The sequence below is a fragment of the Lachancea lanzarotensis genome, scaffold LALA0S09, assembly GCF_000938715.1.
Source record: "Lachancea lanzarotensis genome assembly LALA0, scaffold LALA0S09, whole genome shotgun sequence".
In the NCBI taxonomy this organism is placed as follows: domain Eukaryota; kingdom Fungi; phylum Ascomycota; class Saccharomycetes; order Saccharomycetales; family Saccharomycetaceae; genus Lachancea; species Lachancea lanzarotensis.
The window spans coordinates 524260-547857 of record NW_019212887.1 but is presented as its reverse complement, the minus strand read 5'-3'; the positions used below and the strand labels follow the sequence as shown (position 1 = coordinate 547857).

At 45.2% G+C, this 23598-nt stretch overlaps 10 protein-coding genes across 10 annotated transcripts; 2 read left to right on the top strand and 8 right to left on the bottom strand.

Annotated features, from left to right (window-relative positions):
- Positions 1 to 47: 47 nt before the first annotated feature.
- On the bottom strand, positions 48 to 3140 carry NUP120 (LALA0S09e05688g1_1; the record flags this gene model as incomplete). Its single annotated transcript, XM_022770842.1, has 1 exon — positions 48 to 3140. One exon carries the CDS (start codon positions 3138 to 3140, stop codon positions 48 to 50), a length of 3093 nt encoding a protein of 1030 aa, XP_022630142.1.
- A 906-nt stretch (positions 3141 to 4046) lies between these two features.
- Positions 4047 to 5780, bottom strand: FAR8 (LALA0S09e05666g1_1; the record flags this gene model as incomplete). The annotated part of the gene is made up of 1 exon (XM_022770841.1): positions 4047 to 5780. The coding sequence occupies one exon, from the start codon at positions 5778 to 5780 to the stop codon at positions 4047 to 4049; it is 1734 nt and encodes a 577-aa protein (XP_022630141.1).
- Positions 5781 to 6287: 507 nt separating this feature from the next.
- Positions 6288 to 6791, bottom strand: TMA19 (LALA0S09e05644g1_1; the record flags this gene model as incomplete). The annotated part of the gene is made up of 1 exon (XM_022770840.1): positions 6288 to 6791. One exon carries the CDS (start codon positions 6789 to 6791, stop codon positions 6288 to 6290), a length of 504 nt encoding a protein of 167 aa, XP_022630140.1.
- A 439-nt stretch (positions 6792 to 7230) lies between these two features.
- Positions 7231 to 8034, bottom strand: OAR1 (LALA0S09e05622g1_1; the record flags this gene model as incomplete). The annotated part of the gene is made up of 1 exon (XM_022770839.1): positions 7231 to 8034. The coding sequence occupies one exon, from the start codon at positions 8032 to 8034 to the stop codon at positions 7231 to 7233; it is 804 nt and encodes a 267-aa protein (XP_022630139.1).
- A 306-nt stretch (positions 8035 to 8340) lies between these two features.
- DEF1 (LALA0S09e05600g1_1) lies at positions 8341 to 10518 on the bottom strand (the record flags this gene model as incomplete). The annotated part of the gene is made up of 1 exon (XM_022770838.1): positions 8341 to 10518. The coding sequence occupies one exon, from the start codon at positions 10516 to 10518 to the stop codon at positions 8341 to 8343; it is 2178 nt and encodes a 725-aa protein (XP_022630138.1).
- A 1195-nt stretch (positions 10519 to 11713) lies between these two features.
- On the bottom strand, positions 11714 to 11974 carry MDM35 (LALA0S09e05578g1_1; the record flags this gene model as incomplete). The annotated part of the gene is made up of 1 exon (XM_022770837.1): positions 11714 to 11974. One exon carries the CDS (start codon positions 11972 to 11974, stop codon positions 11714 to 11716), a length of 261 nt encoding a protein of 86 aa, XP_022630137.1.
- A 149-nt stretch (positions 11975 to 12123) lies between these two features.
- On the bottom strand, positions 12124 to 12963 carry ASK1 (LALA0S09e05556g1_1; the record flags this gene model as incomplete). The annotated part of the gene is made up of 1 exon (XM_022770836.1): positions 12124 to 12963. One exon carries the CDS (start codon positions 12961 to 12963, stop codon positions 12124 to 12126), a length of 840 nt encoding a protein of 279 aa, XP_022630136.1.
- A 2779-nt stretch (positions 12964 to 15742) lies between these two features.
- Positions 15743 to 16702, top strand: SFK1 (LALA0S09e05534g1_1; the record flags this gene model as incomplete). The annotated part of the gene is made up of 1 exon (XM_022770835.1): positions 15743 to 16702. The coding sequence occupies one exon, from the start codon at positions 15743 to 15745 to the stop codon at positions 16700 to 16702; it is 960 nt and encodes a 319-aa protein (XP_022630135.1).
- Positions 16703 to 16941: 239 nt separating this feature from the next.
- LPX2 (LALA0S09e05512g1_1) lies at positions 16942 to 19617 on the bottom strand (the record flags this gene model as incomplete). Its single annotated transcript, XM_022770834.1, has 1 exon — positions 16942 to 19617. The coding sequence occupies one exon, from the start codon at positions 19615 to 19617 to the stop codon at positions 16942 to 16944; it is 2676 nt and encodes an 891-aa protein (XP_022630134.1).
- A 2001-nt stretch (positions 19618 to 21618) lies between these two features.
- HOF1 (LALA0S09e05490g1_1) lies at positions 21619 to 23508 on the top strand (the record flags this gene model as incomplete). The annotated part of the gene is made up of 1 exon (XM_022770831.1): positions 21619 to 23508. The coding sequence occupies one exon, from the start codon at positions 21619 to 21621 to the stop codon at positions 23506 to 23508; it is 1890 nt and encodes a 629-aa protein (XP_022630133.1).
- Between the last annotated feature and the right edge of the window lie 90 nt (positions 23509 to 23598).

The following is a 23598-nucleotide window of genomic DNA, read 5'->3' as shown; positions in this document are numbered from 1 at the left end:
GTAATTATACAGTCTGCAGGGTGATTTACATAGGCAGAGAAGTGCGTTTAATATGCGTCTAGTCTTTTAAGTCCTAGCTCCAAGTTCTCGAGTGTGATTAATTGGCCGCCTGCTATGAACCACCTATCCTTTTCGGCAGAAAATCCACGCATGATGTTTGAAATGAGTAGTAAACACCTTCTTTTGATGTCGTCATCACCCCCGACAATAAAATAGTCATACAATGCCTCAGCAGCAGACCGATCCTGACCATTAAGCAATCTGAAAGCGTAAACCTTTTTATAGGCTTCCCAATTTCCTGCTGCCAAGTCCTCACGAATTATTTTGTCAATCAGATGATAGTCTTGAGTCATCAGGTAAACTCCTTCTGATTTGGCACACAAGTTCAGAAGCGTGGAAAAAAATGCATCCTTATGCGCATGGCTTGATATTAACTTCCCGTAGTAAGAGGCTTTGACGCTCTCTGGAATGATATCCGGACTGCAGCGGAGAACGTCAAGAATTTCTTCGTAGTCGGAGAACACAATGAGAATGTTGAGGTACTGTAAAAGTTGAGAACTTTTGAATTCTTGCGTATCTTCCTCGTTATTATTTTCGGCGGATAATTTTATGGATTTTTTGGCACATCTTAGGGCGTAATCGTAACTCTTTGCAATCGAGAAAAGCTTCGACAGATTGAAGTAATATGCAGCATGTTTGTTAGGCAATGTAAAGGACCCTACGACATCGCGCCATAGATGTCCGTCTTGCTGAAGTGGTAAGAATAGACGATCCGGTAATTCTTTAGGCAAAGCATCGGGGTAAGGATGTTTTTGAAGAAATTCAAAAGCTCGGTCATATACCCCACATACGAAAAATGCAAGCCCCAGCATAAATTCGTGTGCAACATTTGAATGAATGTAAAAGATTTTCTGAATTGTAGTCAAAAAAATGTTACTCATTTGAGAACTGCGGCTTCCTGAGACTATGAATGCGTCAAAACTCTCAATGAAAAGTGGGTTAGGAGATATAGACATACCGTAGAGCTCTTTGAAGATGACTGACTCAGCTGTAGACCACTCGGCGTATGACCTGATTTTGTGGCCTTTTCCGAATTTACTAGTTCTGGCGAACATTTCAGAGGCCAAAAGATTTTTGTCCAGACGGTAGAGTTGAATCCACAGCTGCTGTTTATAGTGAAGTTCAAGCAGCACTTCCAGCTGCGCTTGAAAGCTCGATTGAAAAGTCGTTTGATCGAACTCCATGAATGCAAAGATCAATGCGATCTTGCAAATAAAGGAATTTTGAATTATGAGGGCTTGATGAGCGCTTTCCACAATAGCTACGTTCATAAGTGCATCTGGGTACACAGAGTCCACTAAGACGTGATCTATTTCAGACTTCTGCAACATGTTGTCGATATAACTTTGCAAGACAGCTGTTACATCGAACTGATTGAGATCTTCCAGCAGTTTTTTAAGGTTAGCAATGTGAAACGTTCCTGCCAAATGCTGCGAAAACAGTTGCGAAAAGACTTCTGTTAGCGGTATTTGATGCGGAAAATAGGAAGTCACGGCCTCCACCAAGGCAGTGGATATGTTTGCGAGAACGCGTGTCGGCAGCGTCGCAGCAAAACCATCGACTGTTTCTAAGAACCTTTTTAATGCGTCATTAGAGTTCCTCTCCTTGCTTAAGTTGTAAAAGCTGCTTTCTAGAGACGTGCTAACTTTGTAAAGAGAATGAGAATACAGGGACAGAGAATTGACCAATAGTATGCCATTCTGATATAGTGTGAGTGACGATGGCTCATCATGCTGCTTTTTCAGATCTTTTAGAACTGACTCCAAATTGAGGAAATATTCGTCATTTTGAGTTGAATCCTCAGAGATCATTACTTGGTTCTCTCCTAACACCTTTTCTGCCTCTTTAAAAAGCCCAGAATTATAAGAAGACTTGAGAGCCATTAGCTTGTTGCTAACGCTGTCGTCACTCACAAATGCGAGTTCCGCACGCAGATCAACAGATGACTGGTTTTTAGCATCCAGCCATTGATGCTCCGGCATGTTATCTTCGAAAACGTTCAAAACCTGGAGTTTCATGATGCGGTTGCTTTTCCAAAGCACCACCATGCTAACAAAGCTATCTTGCCCTACACCTTCAAGAGGTTTGGTAAGCTTCATGTCCACTAAAGACCAAATAGCGGATGATGCGAGGTTACAGGGGTAAATTCCCTTGGGGCTTAACAGCAGTCCACCATTGCTGTCTAGGCGCAGATCCCACAGTTGGAAGAGGCCATTTTCAAAGGGCAGAAATATGGCGAGCTTGTCTTCGAAGAGAGAAAGGAACTGTCCTAGCGTTTCATACATCCTGTAAGCATTCTTTTGCTCCGAAGCAAGATGCCTCTCGAATACTACGGCTTGCTTTTCAAGATCCCACACTTTCAGCCTGCAATTCTGTGTTAGGGTTATCAGGAAGCGCTCTCGGTAAAGAAGACAGCTAACAACGTTGCTGTCTTGTGATGTTTTCTCTTTGGAGAAGAAAAGTCTGCCCAGGCCAAGCAAATAACTGCTATCATTAAATAATATTGGCGCCATCTCCAGTTGGCCGTTCTCGCCCAACCTTCTCCTCAAGCCCAAAAGGCCACCATCTTCGAGGAAAACAACCGTCAACTCTTCTGAAATGGAAAAAACGTATTGAGGCCGTCTTACCGTGAAGTCGTAAGGATTCATTGCCACAAACCAGTTCTCTGGAATTTCGGTGATTTTATCAAGCGTGCAGTTTACAGGCAAACTTACGATAAGGTACAAGCCGTCACTCAAGATCATTTCCATGACCAAAAGGTTCCCATTCTCCTTGATCGTAAAGGTATGATGCATATTAAAAAGCTGCTGTGGAAGATGGATTCTCAAAGTTCGACCAGCGAAAGCATCACTCAAAGAGTACACCGATAGTACAGTGTACGTGGATGAGAGCTGGTAGCATATGTAATCTCCACCGGAAAGCTGAAGAGTGTTAGAATAGTCGCATAAAGCGCTTTCCAAATTGCTCGATTTTGATTTTTCTTTCAAGTAAAGATCAACAACGCTCCCAGGTCTTGTCAAGGACTTAAAGTCCTGTAAGTCGGCATCGACTTTGCAAAGGGATGGAATGAAGGTAGTCATTCTCAACACCAGTTACACCCAACAATGGCTTTGAATCAGTCAGAGAAACTCTTTGACCTAAACAAAGATCCGTCTAAGTCTAAACTTCAAGTTTTATTATGGATCTCGAGGCATTTCCTACGTAGAAAAACGCTGGATCTACATGTGGGTCGCCATAGTCGTTATTAATTCATAGCGGTCGTTTATTTGCTTAGAGCGGTCTGCTGCTCAAGTAATGCATGGTTGTAAGCTTTTTTTTTGGGTCGCAGCGGGTCTTTCTCAACTCGTCCGACGAATACATCACTATATATAGGAAACGCTCTCTATGTTGGCGAATTTCTAAGACCGGAACTGATTTCCAAGCCTTTATGTTAAGTTAAGAATTGGCCCTTTGTGATCTGTTGTGACGCTTGCCTCGGTTGGATGAGGCGCTTGAATATAAGCAGATGGTGTTAATGTTGTTCTAGGACTTGTTTTAGTAGCTTCCGTCAAAAAAAATATATATGTATTCGCATTGTCAAAGGTGTAGCTTGTGATCTGAATGTAGCCCAATACTTTAGGTTTCTTCTGATAATTCGTGAACCGCTGATTCTGCGTATCGTTTAGCGAGCCTAGATTTTGAAACGATTGTGCAATTCAGAAGTATGCATGTACACTCAACTGTGCTTTTGACTGTTGCAGTCAATACCGCTTCTCCGACGTAGTAGCCAAAATAAGTGTAGACACCAGGGTGTGCATGCAACGAGTCACTTACTTTTCACCCAATCGAAGCAGTCATGGGACTGGGTCGGCATCTAAGCTTCTTTAAAGGTATCGAAAAAAAGCTCTTTTACGTCTGATGCATTTTTTGATGCTGAATATGGAATTAAGTGGGTCCTGTTTCGGGACATACGAATGGTCGTCTATAATTTTCAGTTTGCAGGACTCCTAAGTGCATTCTGTGATCCTTTCCATTCTGATCATACCGTCGTCCCCACCTGAAATGATGACGGTGGTAGAATCTATGTCTGCGGTATCGATGATTAATCCCTTGTGCCCATTTTGCCGCAGCTTTGCTAGTGTACTATCCTCTGTCTTTTTTTCTAATTTCGGAGCATTCTCGTCTTCGTATTCGGTTTCGTCATCGTAATGGTTGTAAGATTTCCAAACTTTCGAAAAACTGGCTATATTCCTGATTTCAATAGTTCCGTCATCAAACGCAAGAATTAGATCATCTTTTGGAGAACGGAAAACAAGGCTTGTCGGAGTCGTTTCCAAACGCGTGGCGAGAACCGTTTTCCTACGGTCGAAAGAGTACACCGCAATGAAGTCCCCTAACTGAATTAACAACTTAGAGCTCCGCTTGTTCAATAGCAAGCGACGACAGGAATCATCGATGAGACTCAAATCGGGAAAAACTCCGGCAATGTCATCTTGCAAACTTATCCGCTGCAGGACTTCGTTTTGAAAGGTATAGATAACCAGCTCGTAAGGGTCCTTTTTGAAAATGATCAATGATTTTTCGGTCATGCCAAGAATAGAATCAAGCAAAGTTCCCAATTTGTCCAATGTATTTTCGCTCACGATTTTGATGGAATCAGCGTTTATCGAAAGTTCCCATATGTGGACAGCATGACTGGTCGTTAGCATCAACCACTTGTTTTTGAAATCAACGCTTTGTATGTCTGAGAAATTGACAATTAACTCATCATTGAAAACATCAAGGGTGGAAAGCGGAGCACTTTCGGATGTTTGCCAGACTTTTAACCCAAAATTGTCTACAGTGAGGAAGCTATGATTGTCTAACCAAAACATATTCAAAACCATTGAACCGAGGCCATGAAAACTCTTAGTTAGTTTCTCATTACAATTCAAATTTGGTTCTATCATCCAATGTTTCAACAACCCGTCTCTTGCATACGAAAGCATGTTGTATTGAGAAATGATGAGGTTTTCGATTCCGGCGAGATGGTATCTCAGGCGTTTGCAACGTAGAACTGCATTAGGCGCTGGACTTCCAGGTACTGAGGAAAATAGGGAGGATGCTCTTGGCCTACGTACAGGTGTCTCCTCAGGGACAATGGTGCCCGATTCCGAACCACCTTCATGAGGACCATCTCCTGTTGCATCACTTAAACTTGCAACACGCACAGCTTGAAAAGAGGGTTCTTCTGGTGAGAACGAAGCCACAGCTGCCTGACGCAGCTGCGTTGAGCCGTGTTCTAGCTGAGGGTTAAGATCCATATGCGTTAGGGGCCCTTGTTGGGTCATTGGGCTTGAAACTTGCGATTTCTTGGCGTTCAAATTCAAACTCTCAAGCCTGTGCACTGCATCACTGGTATCACGCAAACCTTGGAGATGCTCTGTGACATTGGGGCTTCTTAAAAGGTAAACAATTTCTTTTACATTTTCCTGAACTGCAAGCTTTGATTTCAGTAAAAGTGGCTCTTGAATGGAGGAATCTACTGTGTTTCTGCTGCAGATACTTTCTGTATCCTTGAACTTTGCTAGCTCGTACCTCAGTGTTCTATTTTCGCCTTCCAATTGCGCGATACGGGTCTTCATTTCGCTTCTTTCGAGTTCCCAGCCCAGACGATCCCGTTCATTTCTCGTAAACTCCGTTTGCAAGTAGTGCATGACTCCAGGCAGAGTATACGTTACGGGTATTGCTGGAGAGCTCATGACTTTTCAATGCTTGGCAACGCTTGTACAAACACGAATCAGTCGCCCTACGGTTGATTCCCTTTGGGTGGTTTTGATGATTTTGTAGTTCGACCGGCCCAAGACCGAGATGTAATATATAATTGAAACCACTAATTAACGACGAACGTCAGCTCAAATAGTGAAGACAACAGCGAATTATAGAGGCTGAGGATAGTGAAAGGGAACTTAAGCTTGTGGTACTGTTATTCAAATTCAAAAGTCCAATTCTTGTGGTTTTTGAACCTCTTTAAACAACCGCGGTTTGAACGAATCTGTGACGATGCAGTTTAGGATGTGATTTATTTAGTGACACTTGAATTTCCAAGACAAAAAATACCCCACGACGAATCAATAGTTCTTGTTGGACGTCGCGCTGACAATTCTCGCGATTCTATTTCACAGAAATAATATATTTACTAGAGTTCCTATTTGTAATTACACCTCGTAGCTATTAGGGTGTGTCCACGAAACTGACCTGAAAGTCCCTTAGATCTTTTCCTCGATCACACCGTGCTTCCAGATGGCCACGAATGGAGTGGTACCGTCCTCACGGTAGTTTAGAAGCACCAACATACCGTCTGGGTTCATGGACTCACCGGTGAAGAACTCCCAGTCCTTGAAAGAGCCAATGACCTTCTTGACGTAGGCCTGGGCGCCCTTCTCGAAAACAGACACCTGTTCGGGGTCGGTTTCCTGCAATTTGCCCTTAATCTCCTTCATGTAGCCCTTGATGTAGGTCAGGAACGACTTCTTGTCGAAAGCAGTCTGTTGTAGACGGAAAGAGTGCACAACGTTATTGACCATTTCAGAGCCGTCTTCGACGTCGTCGTCGCCACCCTCAGCAGAAGGGTTGGCACCGATGTCGACGTTGTCACCGCCAACCTTCACCATGTCACAGTTGGCTTCATAAATAACACCGTCCACCAATTCGGTGTCGTAAGCGTCAGACAACAATTCGTCACCAGAGATAATGTCCTTGTAAATAAGCATTGTGGCACTAGTCTTTCGAGTTCAAACAAGTAAACAAATCAAAAGCTTCTTGTCAGAGGGTCGGTCAAATCGACCAGCGATGGTCATCTTTCGCCTTTTATACTCTGAAAAATTTTTTGGCATGCTCATGGGAAAAAGAAAATTTCCGGTTATATTAACGGTTTTATTAGGCGATGAGACGCTTAAGTAAGCAGCGTCAGTGTACTCGGAGTTTAGTGTCAGCGTACTCGTGGATTTGGAAAGCTATTGTTTGAGAGAATTCATGGCGTCTTAGGACCTCTACAATTGAAGGGGATGCTAGTACTTGTTGAATCGTTTGTCTGGGTTTCTAGTTACGTTGTATTAGCATTTTTCTTGGTTTTTTCGTCAAGTTCTGAAAATTCCATATCTTAATACTGAAAATTCCATATCTGTAGCCCCAGATCTCGCCCCCATTTAGTCAAGGTTTCTCGTACAACTCCCATATTTGTGTGGCGATTTCCTCTTTGTTTTGGATGTGTGTATCGTTGTTTTCACCAAATTGAGCAAAAAGTCTCTCTCGTGCTTGTGGGCTCAAGCTCTGAATCATGTCCGTGTCAGGAACGAGGGATGGCGACACACACTCCACGCGGATACCGGTGTCGGCCACTTCTGCGGCCAAAACCCGCGAATATTGTGCCAAAGCAGCTTTCGTGGCACTATACACGGATGTGCCAGTGACAGGATAGACACCTGGGTCTCCCAATACAGAAGAAACGTTTACGATGCATGGAGCGCGATCCAGTCGTTTGCGAGACCGGATCATACGTCGTACAGCTGCGTTGCACATGCTAACTGCGCTGAGAAAATTGATGTTCACCATCTTCTGCATCTCCATGGGGCCGCACAGCACGGATGGAGACGCTTGAGCGATTCCTGCAACGTTGACGAGCATTGCCAATTCGTATCCGGTGTCCAATTGCAGCAAGGGCCAGGTCCCAGATACCGGTAGGTGTCCGCTGGAGTGGGTCTCTTTCGAAAAATGGATCCCAGAAAATTGCTTCTCATCAACCCAATGGGGCCATCGTGCCAAATCGATCGCCAGCCCACGATGCCACTGCTCCTTATGAAGCAAAACTGGCGGATTTTCCGTCATAGACCTAAAGCTTTCTAATTTGGAACCTACCATGATACAACACATCCCTTCCCTCGACAACCGATCCACAATGGCCCTCCCAATGCCGCGTGTGGCGCCAGTTACTAATGCCACTTTTTGACTTGACATCTCGAACCTTTTTGACAGACTTGTTCAGGTTGGAAACTCAATAATCTATCAACCATACTTATGCAAGACGTTTGAACAAATTCAAATAACCCCGTCGAATTTGAATCCTCACTCCTGTGTGTGTTTATACGAACTGACACCTTCAGCAGGAGTTACCATCTGAATACAACTCATACAATACAATCATGCAGTACAATTCCGGCCTTCTTTCCGTAAGGTCGGAACTCTCATTAGTTTACTTTTTATTTACACATGATAGAGACCTCTACTTTTCCAATCAAGCCCAGTGATTTCTCAATCTTTCATTCAATAGAAACCTCTGGTTCCTTGCGAAGAGAAATCGTAGCCCGAGTAGCCGTAAGGAACACCTTGTTGGGCAGCTGCAGCAGCTGCAGCGGCCTGCTGTTGCTGTTGTTGTTGCTGTTGCTGGAACTGGTAGTACTGTTGTAGTTGAGCCTGTTGCTGAGCGCTTGCTTGGGCTTGACCTTGGCTTCCGGAGCTTTGCGTTTGCCCTTGAGAAGCTCCTGCGGTCTGACCCTGTTGCGAGCTCTGCTGAGCTTCCTCACCTTGCTGAGGCTGAGACGAAGACGTCTGTCCTGGCTGTCCTGGTTGGTATTGGTTCATGTAGCTGCCGTAAGCCTTTGGCACCTGGTAAGGGTACTGGCCAGCCATGCCGTACTGAGGTTGACCGTAGGGGAACGATTGTTGGTAAAAATGGTAGTATGGCATGAAAGAGCCACCGTATGGCTGCTGCTGCTGCTGCTGTTGCAATTGAACTTGAGAAGCAACTGGAGAAGCAGTGGCAATGTCTCTGCTAGCGCCGCTGTAACTCGATGGAATGCCATATTGTCCCGCATGAGTCTGCGACTGCGCTTGCTGACCAGATGATGGTTGAGATTGAGAAGCGCCTTGACTTTGAGGAACGTATTGTTGTCCGTAGCCAGCAGGATAGCTCTGGTTGTCAAACATACCAGGGTACGAGTAACCTGGGAATTGGTTCTGGTACATGTAGTACTGCTGTTGAGCAGCAGCGGCGGCAGCAGCGGCATTTTGTTGCTGCAAAGGTTGAGGGGTTTGTTGAGGAGTGTGGGACGAGTATTGCTGTTGGGACTGAGGTTGATAAAAGGTCTGTTCGGAAGAAGATGGAGCACGGACCGAGGCATCGCCACCGTAAGAAGCTGGTGTTTCCTGCTGTTGTTGTGGTTGCGATTGCTGTGGCTGCTGTTGTTGTTGTTCTTGTTGTTGTTCTTGTGGGGAGAAAGTAGCGGTCTCTTGCTTGATAGGAGCAGCTGGTGCTTCTTCAGGAGCTTCAGTTCCTGGCGCCTGCTCGGTTTCAATGGCTCTTGAAATCTCTTGTTCTTGGGGTTGCTCGAATTGCTCTTGATTTTCAGGAACAGATTCAGCTGGTTCCAAAGTTTCTGTGATTGGTTCTTGGACAGGTTCTTCAGAAACTGGTGCCACCACCTGTGTTTCTTCAGTGACAAGTTCTGGTGAGATTTGAGCTGCTTCTTTCTTCAAATCTTCAAGCTCTTCTAGTGGTTCGCGTTTCTTCAAAACACCGGGTTTAGGTTTTGGTGTGGCAATGGCAGCCCAGGTCATTTTTTTGGGCTTTTCGATATCTTCTATTGGCGCACTGGTAGCTGCAATGGCTGCGGCCGTAGCATCCTGGACGTTGGTTTCTTCCTGATCTTGCAATTCTTGTTGTTGCGATTCTTGAACGCCTTCTTGTGGTCCTGAAGCAGCCTTTGGTACCCCTGGGTGTTCCGGTTGACCCTTGGTGTGTGCCACGTTGGTATTTTGTTGTTTGGCGACTTTCTTGTCGCCAGCCATTGCAGCCCAAGATGTGGTGGACGACGAGGCAATCTTGGCAGCAGAAACGGCTGGCTTGAGTTGCTCGGGTTGAGCCGCTGTAGCGGCGATGGCTGCTGCTGAACTGGCCGTTGCAGCCTTAGCACCGCCACGTTCTCTGCCCGCATTTTTCTTGTGATGTCTGGGACCAGACTCTCTGTTGTGCTTGGAAAAATTGGGATGCGAGTGGTCAGCTTCGCCGGACGCTGCTGCGTGCTGGCCAGAGTGATTATGAGTGCTGGAACTGTTGTTGGTGCTGGGATTGTTGGTGGTGGTGGTGGTGGTGCTGTTGTTGTTGTTATGCGAATTATGCGTGGAGCCGCTTGTGCCGTCCGAGTTTGTGACTGCGTTTGTGCTGTGCTGTTGTTGCTGTTGTAGTTGCTGCTGCTGTAGCTGTCTTTCCTTCTTGGACGGTTTTTTCACCTCGTCCCATTTCGTGGCCGCACCGGATGTGATCTTATCTATGATTGTCTCGAGATCGTCGTACTCCTGAACCAAGTCAATTAGGTCGTCATTTGTCCAATCTGGGAAAAGTTCTGTCAAAGTGTCCAATTTGAACTTCAGTTGTGGATCCAGTTTCTTGGAGCTGTTGTGCGGTTGCTTGTTATGATTAGACTTCTTGAACTGTGTAGACATTGTGTGCTATTTGCGTACGCTAGACTCAACGAGGAAGCTCTTGAAGTTGTGTGTTTAGAGCCGATTTTTGTAAATGTGAAGTTTGGTTTGATACTTCTTAAAAGGAGAAAAGATGTTCAATATTTTGTCAAAAATCTCAAAAATAAAGTGAAGAAAAATATCTGAGAGAGGAAACTTGAATGAAAAGGTGAGAGCGTATATAAGTAATATAAGATTAAAACAATTTATGTTTAAATCTTGAAAAGTGTCTCTCTTTTGTTTAAAATCAAGTTGTTTGTTGATCGTCTTTGATGTGTTATAGATAGTTCTTGATATTGAAGCTTCTAGCACTAGTAGGGTTTAACTAAATCGGTGGCAAAAAATTTTGATAGCTATGGTGTTTAAGGCTTTAGGCTGTATATCTAAGAGTAAGAGAGTAAGATGAGATGGGAAAAAAAAAGGTTCGTAGGAGGTGAGGGGGATAAAGAGACTTGGAAATAGCAGTGATTGAGGAGGAGTGCGGAAGATGGGGGTATTGTGGGTGTGTAGGGAGTACCGGTTTTGGTGGGTTTGGTTTTGGCTTCAGGGTGTAGTAGGGCTTCAAAAGTTGAGGAGAAGAGACGAGTTCGTAGGAAGTGAGTAGAATATCAGAAACTGGAAAAAGAGCGGTAGCTGGATATGGAGGTACTACGTACGAGTGTGTTTAGACTGGATGTAGATTTCTGGTTCTCATTTTGAGGCTGTGTTGGTCTTAGTCCGTTGTGGGACCAACGGTTTCGTAGAAAGTGATACACATATTATAGAAACCAGAAATAACAAATACCAAAAACAGGAAGCGATAGATGAAGGTACTGTGAGTCTCTTAAGAATACTTCTCCCAGGGCTTGTCTGTCAACTCCTGAATGCATCGATCTCAGCCACTTGTGGAAAAATTATGATTGTATTAAAGATTGTGTTCGTACACGACGATATGACGAACTAAGATCTCTCGCCTATAGACGAAACGCCCCATGCTTTGTACAGTTGGATCATGTCTTATCGATCTGGGACCTCTTTACGCGATTGAATCTGAGCGTCTTTCAAATCAAATTCAAACCACAAAGCCTTTCGTAGGTGCACCACCGCCTCCTGCAAAACGCAACGCCAATTGTGCACCAGCACTCCTCCGCCTTCCATTGTTAACCTATTTACAGATGTGAACGTCGTGTCCACCCCTTTAACCACTGTTGTCGGTGGGCTCACCGCCGTTTTCAAAGGGCGCCTCTTCACGAGCCTCGTCCAGCGCAGGCTTAATACCCTGTTTCACCAAAGCGGCCTCCACACACGTCGTATACGCATACCACTGCTTGCTGCACTCGTTTTCCATCGAAAGCCCTTTTAGAAATTTTTCGCTGTACCATTGGTTGAAGCAGTTATCGTATTCGTGCTTCAACTCAGTGCACTCCGGTGCGAAACTTGCAGACATCACGTTGCCCATTTGCTCTTGCGTGTGTTTGTTTCGATTTCAGGAAATCTGGGTCGGCTTACACTACACTCACAAGGTTCAAATCATAAAATAGCCCAAGGTAAGAGTGTGTGTTGGTATAATTCATGGGAAACGCTGTAAAATGGTAAGAAAGTAAACCGTCACGTGCCGGGTGTCATATCTTTGTCGTTGTTAACGACGGCGTCGTCGTCTCGAGTAGGAAAGTAAATCACGGTGTCTGGGTGTGCAGGGTTCTGCTTGGTGCTTTCGATCTGTAGCGATGAGTCCTTGTTGCGAATGGGTGAACTGTCCAAGTTGGACGAAATGGGTCGCTTCAATTGAGCCGGTGAAGGTGCCACACTACTGGAACTGGAGCCATATTGCTGCTGTAACAGCAATGATAATTTACGTTTCCGTCTTTGACGCTGGACTGTGCTGCCATCCGGATCTGGCGCACTTGATACGCGTGCAGAGTGGTCCAAGTTGTCCGCTCGGTCAGCAGAAACCGAATTGTAGTCATTGGCCGTCTTCGGGTTGCGTTCCTCATCACTAGAGTCTGGCAATTGTAGCACTTTCCCAGTTGTAGTCAGCGTCGTGGTGGGCTCAGGACCCACACGTTCGTTTCCAGCAGCTAGCACGGGCACTGGAGGGGCCACAATACTCGAAGAATCGGGTCCCAATCGTGGACGACCTGGGAACAACGTTTGAAGCGAGCTTTGTTCGCTGGATTCCTCTTTATTTTGAGAATTTGTCACGGCTGGAGGTGCAATAGGGGTCTCTGATCCACCCACCGCTTCGATTTGTAAGTTTCCAGCCTCTTGAAACATGGTTTTCAACCAGTTGCAGCTGTCCATGACCTGATCGCACACGTTGCCATATTGCGAAACATGCGGTATGATGTCTTGGGTGATTGTGTTAAAACAGTAACTGAGATTGGAATCAATTTGTTGCAAGTGAAGCGTAATCTCTTGATCTAGTCGCTCTAGAGATTCTTCCGCCATGGTCAGCTTTCCGCTAGTGTCTGTTAGTCTTGTTTTTAAACGCGAAATGCAGTATTTTGTTTCGATAATATTAAGGAAAGATTGACGCGATGCTTAAATGAATCAAAGAAACACGAGAACTACAAACTAGAGTTTAGCGATAAAGTAGGAATTAGAAAATAGGTGTGAATTTGAACCTGCGTTTTACATAGCTTCACGTTCAGATCGTTTAAAATGTTCAGGTGCCGTTTTATGTAGTTGCCACTGGGCGTAAGGTTGTTATACAACCGCGAGTTTGGGTAGTCAGAGTGTTGCAAAGCTTTCACCGTTGTAGGTCAACATTTGTGATTCAAAAGTAAGAGAAGCGATGTGCAATTGGCGTCGTGTTTCTTGCGAATTCAGGTCACGAAATAATCTTGATCTCTACACATATTTGAATTCAGGTAGTGCATCGTGCAATGCAACACGCTACTACATGACTTAGGTTTTGGTCCCGCACGGTTTGTTCATTAAATCTCCCGATATTAGTCTGTGTAAATGTCAAATCTGAATGAGGAGCATTTGCAGGGGTATGCGGGCTCTTGATGTTCAAGATTCGATACACTACTGTTAAATCGATATCAAAGAACATGAAGCTCCAATTCAACCAGGCCAGCAAACACGCTCCTTTGGCATAATACAGAGACAACTCTTTCAAAGCATACAAGAACCTGTTCTCGGAATCCGCATGGGCTGCCTAATAATGGGAATCCGTTTTCTACCCAAGCCATATTCGACGATATAGGTTTCCGTCACATTTTCCTCGAGAACGGTCCACGTCTACTCCATCCTTTGGTAATAGTCCTCAATATCTGAACTTCACCGTACTACCTGCCTTGATTTTTAGTGGGACAAGATTCGTAATTGCCTTGGCTTTTGCGAGAATCGTATCCTGAATTTTACGCTAAACAAATTGTTCGCCTGATCGTTGAATTAGGCCATTTCGAAAGGTTCCAGAGCTTTTGAATCGAGTACTTGACTTGTAAGCTTTAGAAACACGCCTGCCACGCCTATGGAAGAACCTTTTCTGGAAGTAAAACCTCCTCACATCGTGCATGCTCTTCCCTGTTATCGTTCAGATGCATCGTCTTGATGCAGTGCTGCACGCTACCTGCTATGTGTCTTGCCAATACGCATTTGTCAATTATGAGACTTCCAAGGGCTATGTCAGTACCTCTGCCTCATTTCGAAGTCTCAAAAGCGCAATGATAGCGGTGTCCATACTCGATTCTCAAGCCCATCCCCAAACGAATACAGAGTCGAGCGCTCGGGCCGGGAGTCACCAGTCGAGGATGCATTAAAATACTGGACACACGTTTTTAGAGTTAATTAGAGTCCGTCGAGACAAGACGATACGATGCATGCGATGTCCATACTTAACAGCTGTAACAGCTGAACAAAAGTTAGGGCGAAAGCTCAAAGGTCTCATCTCACACAAGCCATGGACCGCAGAAGGAGTAGAATTAAAAGCCCAAGAGTGTGCTGAAGAACTCCAGCTTTCGACAGGAAGGTTTGCGGAAAACTGACGACAAAGATGTGCCCACAAGCTTCTTCGACTTCAAGATGAGACGATGCAATTATATATACGTGTGTGTGTACACCTAGCTAGCAACAGCTAGAAGGGTGATGATGTAAAAGGTGAGTTTCCAAATCATAGTTTGTCAGAACTCGCATAGTTTCTCGCGGACCAAGGTCAGACCTTCATGGGTAAAGAATGGTGACGAAGATGCATACATAGTGTACATCAATGAATCTGATCGATCACAGTGGTTGCAGGGTCGCGGTTGTCGTGGTCGCGGCGATTCTTCTCCTCTATCCCGTGCTAGTTGGCTTCTCCCCTTCACTGGTTCTGGAAACAATCGATTCTGGAAACAAACCGGAAACAAATCAAAAATGGTCACATGTACCGATCACTACCGACGAACACATACGTCACTTGCCCAGAAAAAAAAGGAACGCGACAGCAAAAAAAAGCAACAAAAGAAATACGCTCAAAAATATGCACCTCGCCCAAAGCGGAAAGAGCTCTATTTATTGCAATTGAGAGCGTCAGCTATCCAAAACATCTAGTCAAATCTTGAGTCGATTACCAATGTCTTTCTGTCCAGTAGTTCACTTTGGTAGTCCAGCTATGCAGTTCTGTATGGCTTCCACCATCACTGCTACCCACATTCTTTGACCAGGGTTTGAACAATTTTTTGCCCACCGGAAGCAAGCCTTGTCGTCTCCCCAGGGCTGTATGTTTTCCAAGCCCGGTAGCTGTCCACGGAACAAGCAAAATAACGTACTTCTAGGTGCTCGTGATGGCTTGCAAAACGACGTCGTGGTACAGTAAGTTGTAAGGCGACAGCGTCTGCAGAAGCTATTCTACTACATCGCGATATTCGCAGTAGCAAGAACAACTCATCCGGTAGCGAGCGGACAGGGCGGACTAGCTCGGACAAAGCTAGTGTTCGTAGAAGAAAGGCGTAGTGAGAATTAGGTCAAAAAATTCCGACGACAAAAGGGCTTTGCTTGGACGCACATTTATCATCAAGGTTGAGTCCTCCGGTGGTGGAAAGAAAAGCGGTTGCATTTAAGAAAGTGGTAGAATCGTAGAGACGGTATTTGCAAGAGGTATAAGGAATCCTAGCAGTTGATAATATCCACCGGTGTGGTTCGAATAGTAAGACGGAAGTGAAGCAAACGGAAGTGGATCAGAGTGAACCGGAGTGAACCAAAGTGAACCAAAGTGAACCAAAGTGAACCAAAGTGAATTAAAATGAACAGATTCAAGCCCGGTAACTATTTTTTCATTGTGCCCTGGGTAGCATTCATTCCATGGTACGGAATGCTGATTGCAATGCTGATATGCTGGGCAGGACAGGGCCATCCAATTTACTGGTTCATGCATACAGAGCAATTCCCAGTTTACATCTCAGATATCGGAGCCACTAATCTTCGGCCTTTGTTCATTTCATGTGCAGGCTGGCAAGGTTTGGGCTACTGCATTACGATTGCGTGTGAATATTTCCAGCGAAGCGGGCGGTGGCCTTTCCAGCGCACCGCATTCACCACAAACGCTGTGGCAGACCGTGGTTCTGTTTCTGCATCCCAGGACACTCTCAAATCCAATTACGGCGATATGCTGCGGTCCGCCAAGTTTTTGATGCCACCGTACTATACCAGGCACGAACGTAACTGCATCTGGGCCAGCTTTGCTCTGGGTGCTGCCGGCGAGGTGTGCTTGCTGATGTGCTCAATTTTCTCTACTGCCCACTACCATCGCGTTCATATCACCATGGTTGGGCTGTTCTGCGCATTTATGTTTTTGTCGGTGTGTTGCAATGTCGCTGAGTATTTCATGATGGGTAGACACTACGCCCAATTGCATCCATTGGCGAACCCAGAAGACAAGCTTGTGGAGACAAAGTGGAACCACTGGGTTGGTCACCGTTTCAACAAGTACACCATTAGTGCCATTGCCAAGGTAATCTGGTTGGCCGCAGCTCTTGCGTGGGCCATTGCATTTGGTGCCATCCAAGATAATTCCAAGAGTGCCTGTTTTGAATGGCTACTGGCATTTTGGTTTGGTGTCGTATTCATCATCATCTCGGTCGACTTTTACCTTGGAGGCCGCTACAAGTACTCCAAATACTTCCACCAGGTTACCTCTTTCGAAGGTTACTACAAGTACGACAAACTGGTACCTAACCCACACCAAACAGAAGTTATCGCTTAGTGTAAAAGACAAGGCATCTCTGCTACGCGTGCGCATTGCCTAATTCGATCTCTTAAGACCTATATACGCGCTCAGCTCATGAGAGGAGAGTTGAGTCTATGTATTATTATTCTTCTTCTTAATATCATTGTTCATCAAGATGGATATGTGTTAGGAGACTAGTTTGCTTTGTTCGTCAAGTGTTTATTGTTACATACTCAGATAAAGTTAAAATAATCGCACAATGGGGCGCAAGATAATTAAAAGACCTCTTTGAAAAGACTTTCCTTCTTTTCACTGTCAATAGGTGCCTTACCATTTTCAGCTGCTTCGCTGGAATCCGGAGCTTCCAAATCGTCATCGGAATTTTCAATAGTATCAGCGTCTTTAACGGAGGTTTTGGACTCTAAAGTATCTAACGGTGCGGTCGTCTTTTCATCTTTTTTTCCCTCAACGGTTTTAACTGCTGCTTCTTTGTCTTTTTTGGCAAGAGTAGGGGTGTCCTTGCTTCCGGTATTGACCGCTGCACTTGGCTTTTCAACAGGCTCCTCGGGAATTTTCTTGCTGGGAGTGGCCGCGGCAGGCTTGGCGCCAACTTTTGCTACTGTCGTGGATGTTTCTGAGGCAGGTTTTGGATCGTCCTTTTGAACAAATCCAAAGAGTTTTTTCTTCAAGGATCCTGACCTCTTTACACCATTCTGTGGGGATTCTGATTGAGCAGCCGAGATGGCCTTTTTGGAGGGACTGCTTGCTGGTGTTTGCTTCTTGGGTTTAACCTCTGGCTTGAAATCAGGAGGCAGGACTGCGTCCACCATGCTTGGCCTGGCATTTGGTGATTTTACTACCTTCTTAGGTGCGGTCTCAGTTTCCTGCATACCCTTGTCTTGTTCTGAGCCCTTAAGATCTTCATCCTCGCCACTCTTCTTCGCAAAAGATTTTGACTCTTCGTGGTCTTTCTCAGAAACACTTCCCTTGACAGGCTCTGTCGCAGTCTCCTTCTCTTCAGTGACCTTTTCGGCCTCCTTTTGCCTTGCGATGAATTCCTCGGACGTTTCTCCCAACAGCGCCTTCACTTTGTCCTCATCTAGCTTCTTGTCGCCCTTCAAATGAGTAACGCTCCTCATTGCTTCGAGCAGAGCCAACTTCTCGTTCTTCAAACGTAATTCAGCAGCATTCAACTCGCCCTGGCGTTCATTGATCATGGTGTCAACCTCCAATTGTCTCAAGCGAGATTCTTCAGAAGACTGGTGAGCTTGCTCTTTCGCTTTTTGAGTTAGGAGCACGTAATGAGAGTCAATTTGCTCTGAAAAGTTATGCTTCTCGGTTGATAAGTTCTGAAGCTTCTGTTCTTCCTCTCCGTGATCGGCTTCAGACTGGACCAACTGTTGGTCCAGTTCCTCAATCTTGACCTTATGATTTTCAATTGACGTCCGAAGGTCCGCAATAGCTTGAGTTAGATTGTCACGCTCGGTGACAAGTCGTTCGTGCTCATCCTCCGCGGCCTTTAAATCATCAATGTAGGGCTGGATCTCCGCATCTTGTTCTTTGCGAGCAGACACGAGACCTTCCTTCTGCTCGGAAGCAAGGTTTGCAAGCTCAGTTTCGCAGCGGATTTCTTCATCCTTGAGTTCTTGTTCGATGTTTTTCTGGAAAGCAGCAAACTTGTTTTTCATATCTTCCAAAGCCTTTTCAGTATCTGCGACTTCGGCGTCTTTCGAAGAAATCAAGAGCTCGTACTTCCTCTCAGCCCTAGTATGTAGTCCATCAGTTTCACGTTTGTGTCTCAAACGAGTTTCACGAGAATACATTTTGTCATTAGCAAGCTTGTTGCGCTGTAGTTCAATCCAAGCAGCGTTCTGATCCTTGTAGTCGATCTTTCTTTGTTTGATATCTTCATCGATAGCTCTCTGTTGCAAAGCTCTGCTGTCAACTTCATCCAAAACCGGAGTAATAAGGCCTTGAGCGATGTTATCGACATCAGATGGGCTCAACCATAAGCCTCCACCCAAATTGATCTTTCCAGTGTGTTCCGATCTTTGCGTGGAGTTTTTTTGAGCCAAAGCAACAGCCAACCTGTTGAAATCATCGTTTCTGAACAAGCTACCGGGCGCAGACTTTTCAATAGACAGCAGACTTTGCTCAGCGTTGCTTTTGGCGAGGGCAAGGACTTGGGGAGAAGTGAGCATCCCGAAATACTCCTGCTTCTTCTTCTCACGCTCCAAAAGCTCCTTTTCAGTAGCCTCATTGGGGTCAAAGTCGCGAACGGCATATGCAGCACGCGAAGCGTATTTGTGGGGGTCTGCTTCGACCTCGGCTTCCGCTTCAAGCTGGCTCTTGGTTGAGATCTTGTCCATGATCTCGGGAGTAAAGGAGAAACTGCGTTCTGCGGCCTTTGTTGCGTCTTTCGACGTGACATACACAACTTTCTCTGGATTCGAGCGCACATTGATGCGTTTGCCAGCAGCGGCTTCAGCTCCAGAAAGGACCTTGGACATATCCATTGCCGGCTTGGTGACAACCACTGGAGCTTCTACGGGTTTTGCCGAAAGTGCCTTGGTGGCGGCACTGGTAGATCTCTTGTCAGAGACAGCTGTGGCCGTCGATGACACACTAGATGTTCTTGAACGGCCCGCCACGAAAGTGGCAGCCCTGGAAGCATTGGAATCTACCACGAGACGTTTATACGCCTCAATCGTGGTCTTGTTGTTGTTGGCAAGATTGGCAGCAACATCAGAGGCCAATTTTGCGTCAGTTACGCCGGACCCCGTGTTTCTGGCTGGTGATTGGTAGACTCCATATTTCTGCTTGGCCCTGTAGATAGCCTCTTTTGAAAGTGGTTTACCATCCTTGCGGTAAACTTTGGATTCCCTAACCGAACTTGTCGACGTGGTCGAGCTGGTATCGTTGAGATCAGCAGCTGCAGAAATCAAAGACATCGCTTGTATTTGTCTGGTTCTGAGTAATGAGTCTTCAGGGGCAGTCTCCTAGGAGTGAAAAATGTTCAAAACTTCAAAATTTGGAAAAAAAATGTGGAAAAAGTAGCTGGAGACTCCTATTTTTTCAATTGTTCTTGATCTTGAGATGAAAGTTCAAAATTTCCAGCTAAACTTGCTGTTACTTCGATCTAAAGGTCTTATTAGCGTTATTTCCCGGCCTTTATTGGACATAAACTGGTCTAATTCAATGGACAAGGTTATAATACCAGCGCCCTTAATATAAAAAGGTGATGATAATGTGTAGAAGCAATGGACGGACTAGCAAACCCATAGCATTTTTGCCTAATGCGGATGGGGAGCCCTACATTTCCTCAAACTGTGACCTTTTACTAAAAAGGGTAGTCGTGCCGAATGTGGGAGGAGGTCTCGGTGTGTGAAAAACAAAACGTCATATCCATTGCAGTAGAGTAGAACACGACGATGGACCCTGGTAATGGTGAGTATTGTCGAGTAAGTAGCTTGGTGTTGTTTTGGGTGACTGGAGCGGGATTGATGGTGCTTGTTGCACACGGGGTGGAACCAAGAGGTCTATTGTGGGATTCTGTAGCGGGATGACGATTACATGCTGGGTGGAACTTACAAGTGTCTTGTGGTATTCTGTAGCGGGATGATGGTTACATGCTGGATGGACCCTATAAGTGTCTTGTGTCATTCTGTCGCAATGATGGTTTTATGGTGATGATCTAGTGGTGATGATGGAAGGACCGTAGTGTAATATGTGATCTTGAATTCGTTGTAGAAGCTTTCTGCAGCAATTGATGACTTGGCCACTTTCGTTAGTGATTTGATGCGTTCAGGTTCTGCTGGGACTGATACCCGAAATTGCTCCTTCAAATAGCCCAAGGACGAGATGGTTGTTCGTTGCAGGCTACTTCTAGAGGTTTCCAAAAGAATGCTCTCGGGTGCCTACACAAGTATAAAACCATGATTGAATGTGCATCTTGCAAGTTTGTCTGCTGAGGAGCAAACCAGCCTATTTTTCTTGAAAGTTGATGCTCGATAAGCTTTTAAAGCTGACAATCAACGTTCTGGGTCTGGTTTTGCAATTGTTCGCGCCTGTCAACACTCAATGAGCATCGAACAAAGGTTGGTAAAAACTGCTATTTCACTGCCCCCCACTCTGAATCGCAACAGGATCTTTTGGACAAGCTTTCCAGACGTTTTTTGCTCAAATGTGCGTTTCTCAAGTGTGTTGAAGAGAAGTTAAATAATTGCCGCCCAGGGAATATATACCAACTCCCAAAAACGGTCACAGCGAGGGAAAGCTAGCAAGGTAGAGTTCAGAGTTGACAAGCCAAAAATGTGGTCCAGCATAAATTTAAACTCGCCTTAAATCCTACCGAAGTCATTAAACATTCACAAGTGATCCTCCCAATGAATCCCGCTCTGCACCTACGTTTCTTTAAGAGCACGATTGGCAAAAGAACATCCACAATCAGAACAAACTTCGTAAAGAGCTCGATAAGACATTAAAGTTGTGATAGGAATCTCTTTAGCCTTGTGATTATAACTTATACATACAAAAGGACGGTCTGTCTCGAAGCCAGATGAATGAGCGACAGTCTGGATTGGAACTTCAAGTTGATTAGGTATCTACTTTGCTTAGTTCGTGGTAGTTACAAATAACATACAGGGAACTCACCATCGGATTCCTACACGATGCGTTTTAGTGACGAATTGATCATTGAAGACCCAGCTTAGCCGCCGAGGCATGTGACTTACCGGATTGGGACACCATGACTGTTTAGGGAAATGGTACAAGAAGTATTCCCGATTAGGTCAAAGATAAACACTACAATAAACTGTCCCAGTATATTGAACAAACTAAGCTTTAGCTTTACAATTCGATACCGGTAGGAGTGGATACCACATATCTTGTATTATCAATTCTTAGTATCTTCCCTCAATCTGTCACTTACCTAGTCAAGTACCGCGGCTTTGATGACCCAAAACTACTCGTACGGAACAAGCTTTTGGGATGACCAAGATGCTGGCGCTCGAATTCTTCTAGACCACATCAGCAATGGTATCGAGTCCTGCAATAATGTGGTTGTATTTTACGAGGAAAGAATTAAACTTGAAAAGGACTATGCCCGAAGATTAGGTGCGATCAGCAAACGGCTGAGCGGTGGTTTACAAAATAACCCAGATTATGGAAAACTGGGTGAAACGTTCAAAGGTCTGCTATCTACACAGGAACGTTTGAGCCAATCACATTCAAAAGCAGCCGTGGAAATACATAAGGACGGGTATTCAGAGCTCAAACATTTTGTCCAGCAAATCCAGGCCAGGTACAAGACCATCGATATCAAAGTTCGTAGTCTTTGCAACGACAAGATCACCAAACGCCAGCTTTGCGAAGTATTGAAAGAGAAATTGAACAAAGCAAGTATCGAATTGCGCGACTGTCAACTAAATAGGGACAACTATCTTGGAAGACGAGACTCGGATCAGAACGACCGACAATTCCAGAAATGGACCAGCATTGTGGATGAGTTGCAGTCAAAAATGGACGTTCTGAAGCAGGAATACAGAGCGTCTAGTAAACACTGGCTGCACGAATGGTCGGTTCTCAGTCTCGAGCTGCAAGAGCTTGAAAAGACGCGAATAGAGTTTATTCAAGTGAAATTAGAGCAGTTTGCTAAACAATGCTCAGAAACGGCAATCCAAGAACAAACGAATATGGAAAACTTTACCCAGCGGATAGCGAAATTCACAGCAAATCAGGATATTGCCTCTTTTGCATACAATCATGGTACAGGGCGTCTAAAGACAACCGCATTAGATTCGTCTACAAAGAGCGAAAGACCCCGGGTCAATAGCTCCAGGACTTCCAATAAACATGTACAAACGGTACGACAGCTTTCTTCACAATTACAGCGAAGCCGTTTATCGGCACATTTCAATGGCGATGGACCAGATATCACACAATCGACTTCGCAGCCTCCTCCGTCCATAGAAACTGAAGATGTTCAGCCTCATGATGATTATCTCAAAGCTCCAAAATCCGTTCGCATATCTTCTGATAACACAGAGGTAGAAGGCCACAAAAGCACGGTTGCTGCTTACACTACTTCAGAATCCTCGAACGATTCATCGAACCCAACAGACTTCACAACGCATTCAAGACGCCGAGCAAGTATTGAATCTATGAACACTTCGATATCTTCCCTCGCACATAGCATAGATGACTCCAGGAGGTTTGCAAAATCTTGGAACTCCGAAAATCGAAGAAAATCGAAGACCCGCTCTCAAGTGTTCAATTCATCCCAGGGCACGAGTATGAACGGGAGCTCGAGATCTAGCAGCATGGAAACGACTCGAATCCATACTAATTCGCATGAACCTATTGCCCCTTCGTCGGCTCAAAGACGTAAATCTATGGTGACGGCAGAGCCGGATTCAAATCCTTTTAAGCAGGCCCTGGACGCAATGCGGAAGGAGTCAATGGAGGGAAAAGACAATGAAACCACCACCAGCCGCTTAACTTCACGAAACAAGCCTTTAATCCCATTCCATCCACCAGGTCAACCTTCTGACCAGCTTCGAGCTAGCTCAACTACGAAGCGCGTCCTTGACGGCGACCAATACGTCGAGCTGCCGAGACTTGACAGCAAGGGTGAGGAAGTAATCCGCCACGCCAAAGCGCTCTATACATATATGGACGCCAATGAGCAGATGATTGTCAATTTCCGTGCAGGCGATTTTCTTCTTCTGACGGAGAAGTTGGATGACGATTGGTATATTGGGGAAGTATGGGACGCAGCCGATGTTGATCCCAAATATCGGCATGGAATCATTCCACACAATTACATCGAGCTACTGTCGTGAAACTGAAAAAACCAACGTAGCAAGTGCTAGAGTATTATCGAAACCATAACGCTGGGTTTGTCCATAGTAATTTGTAGTTGTAATCAAGAC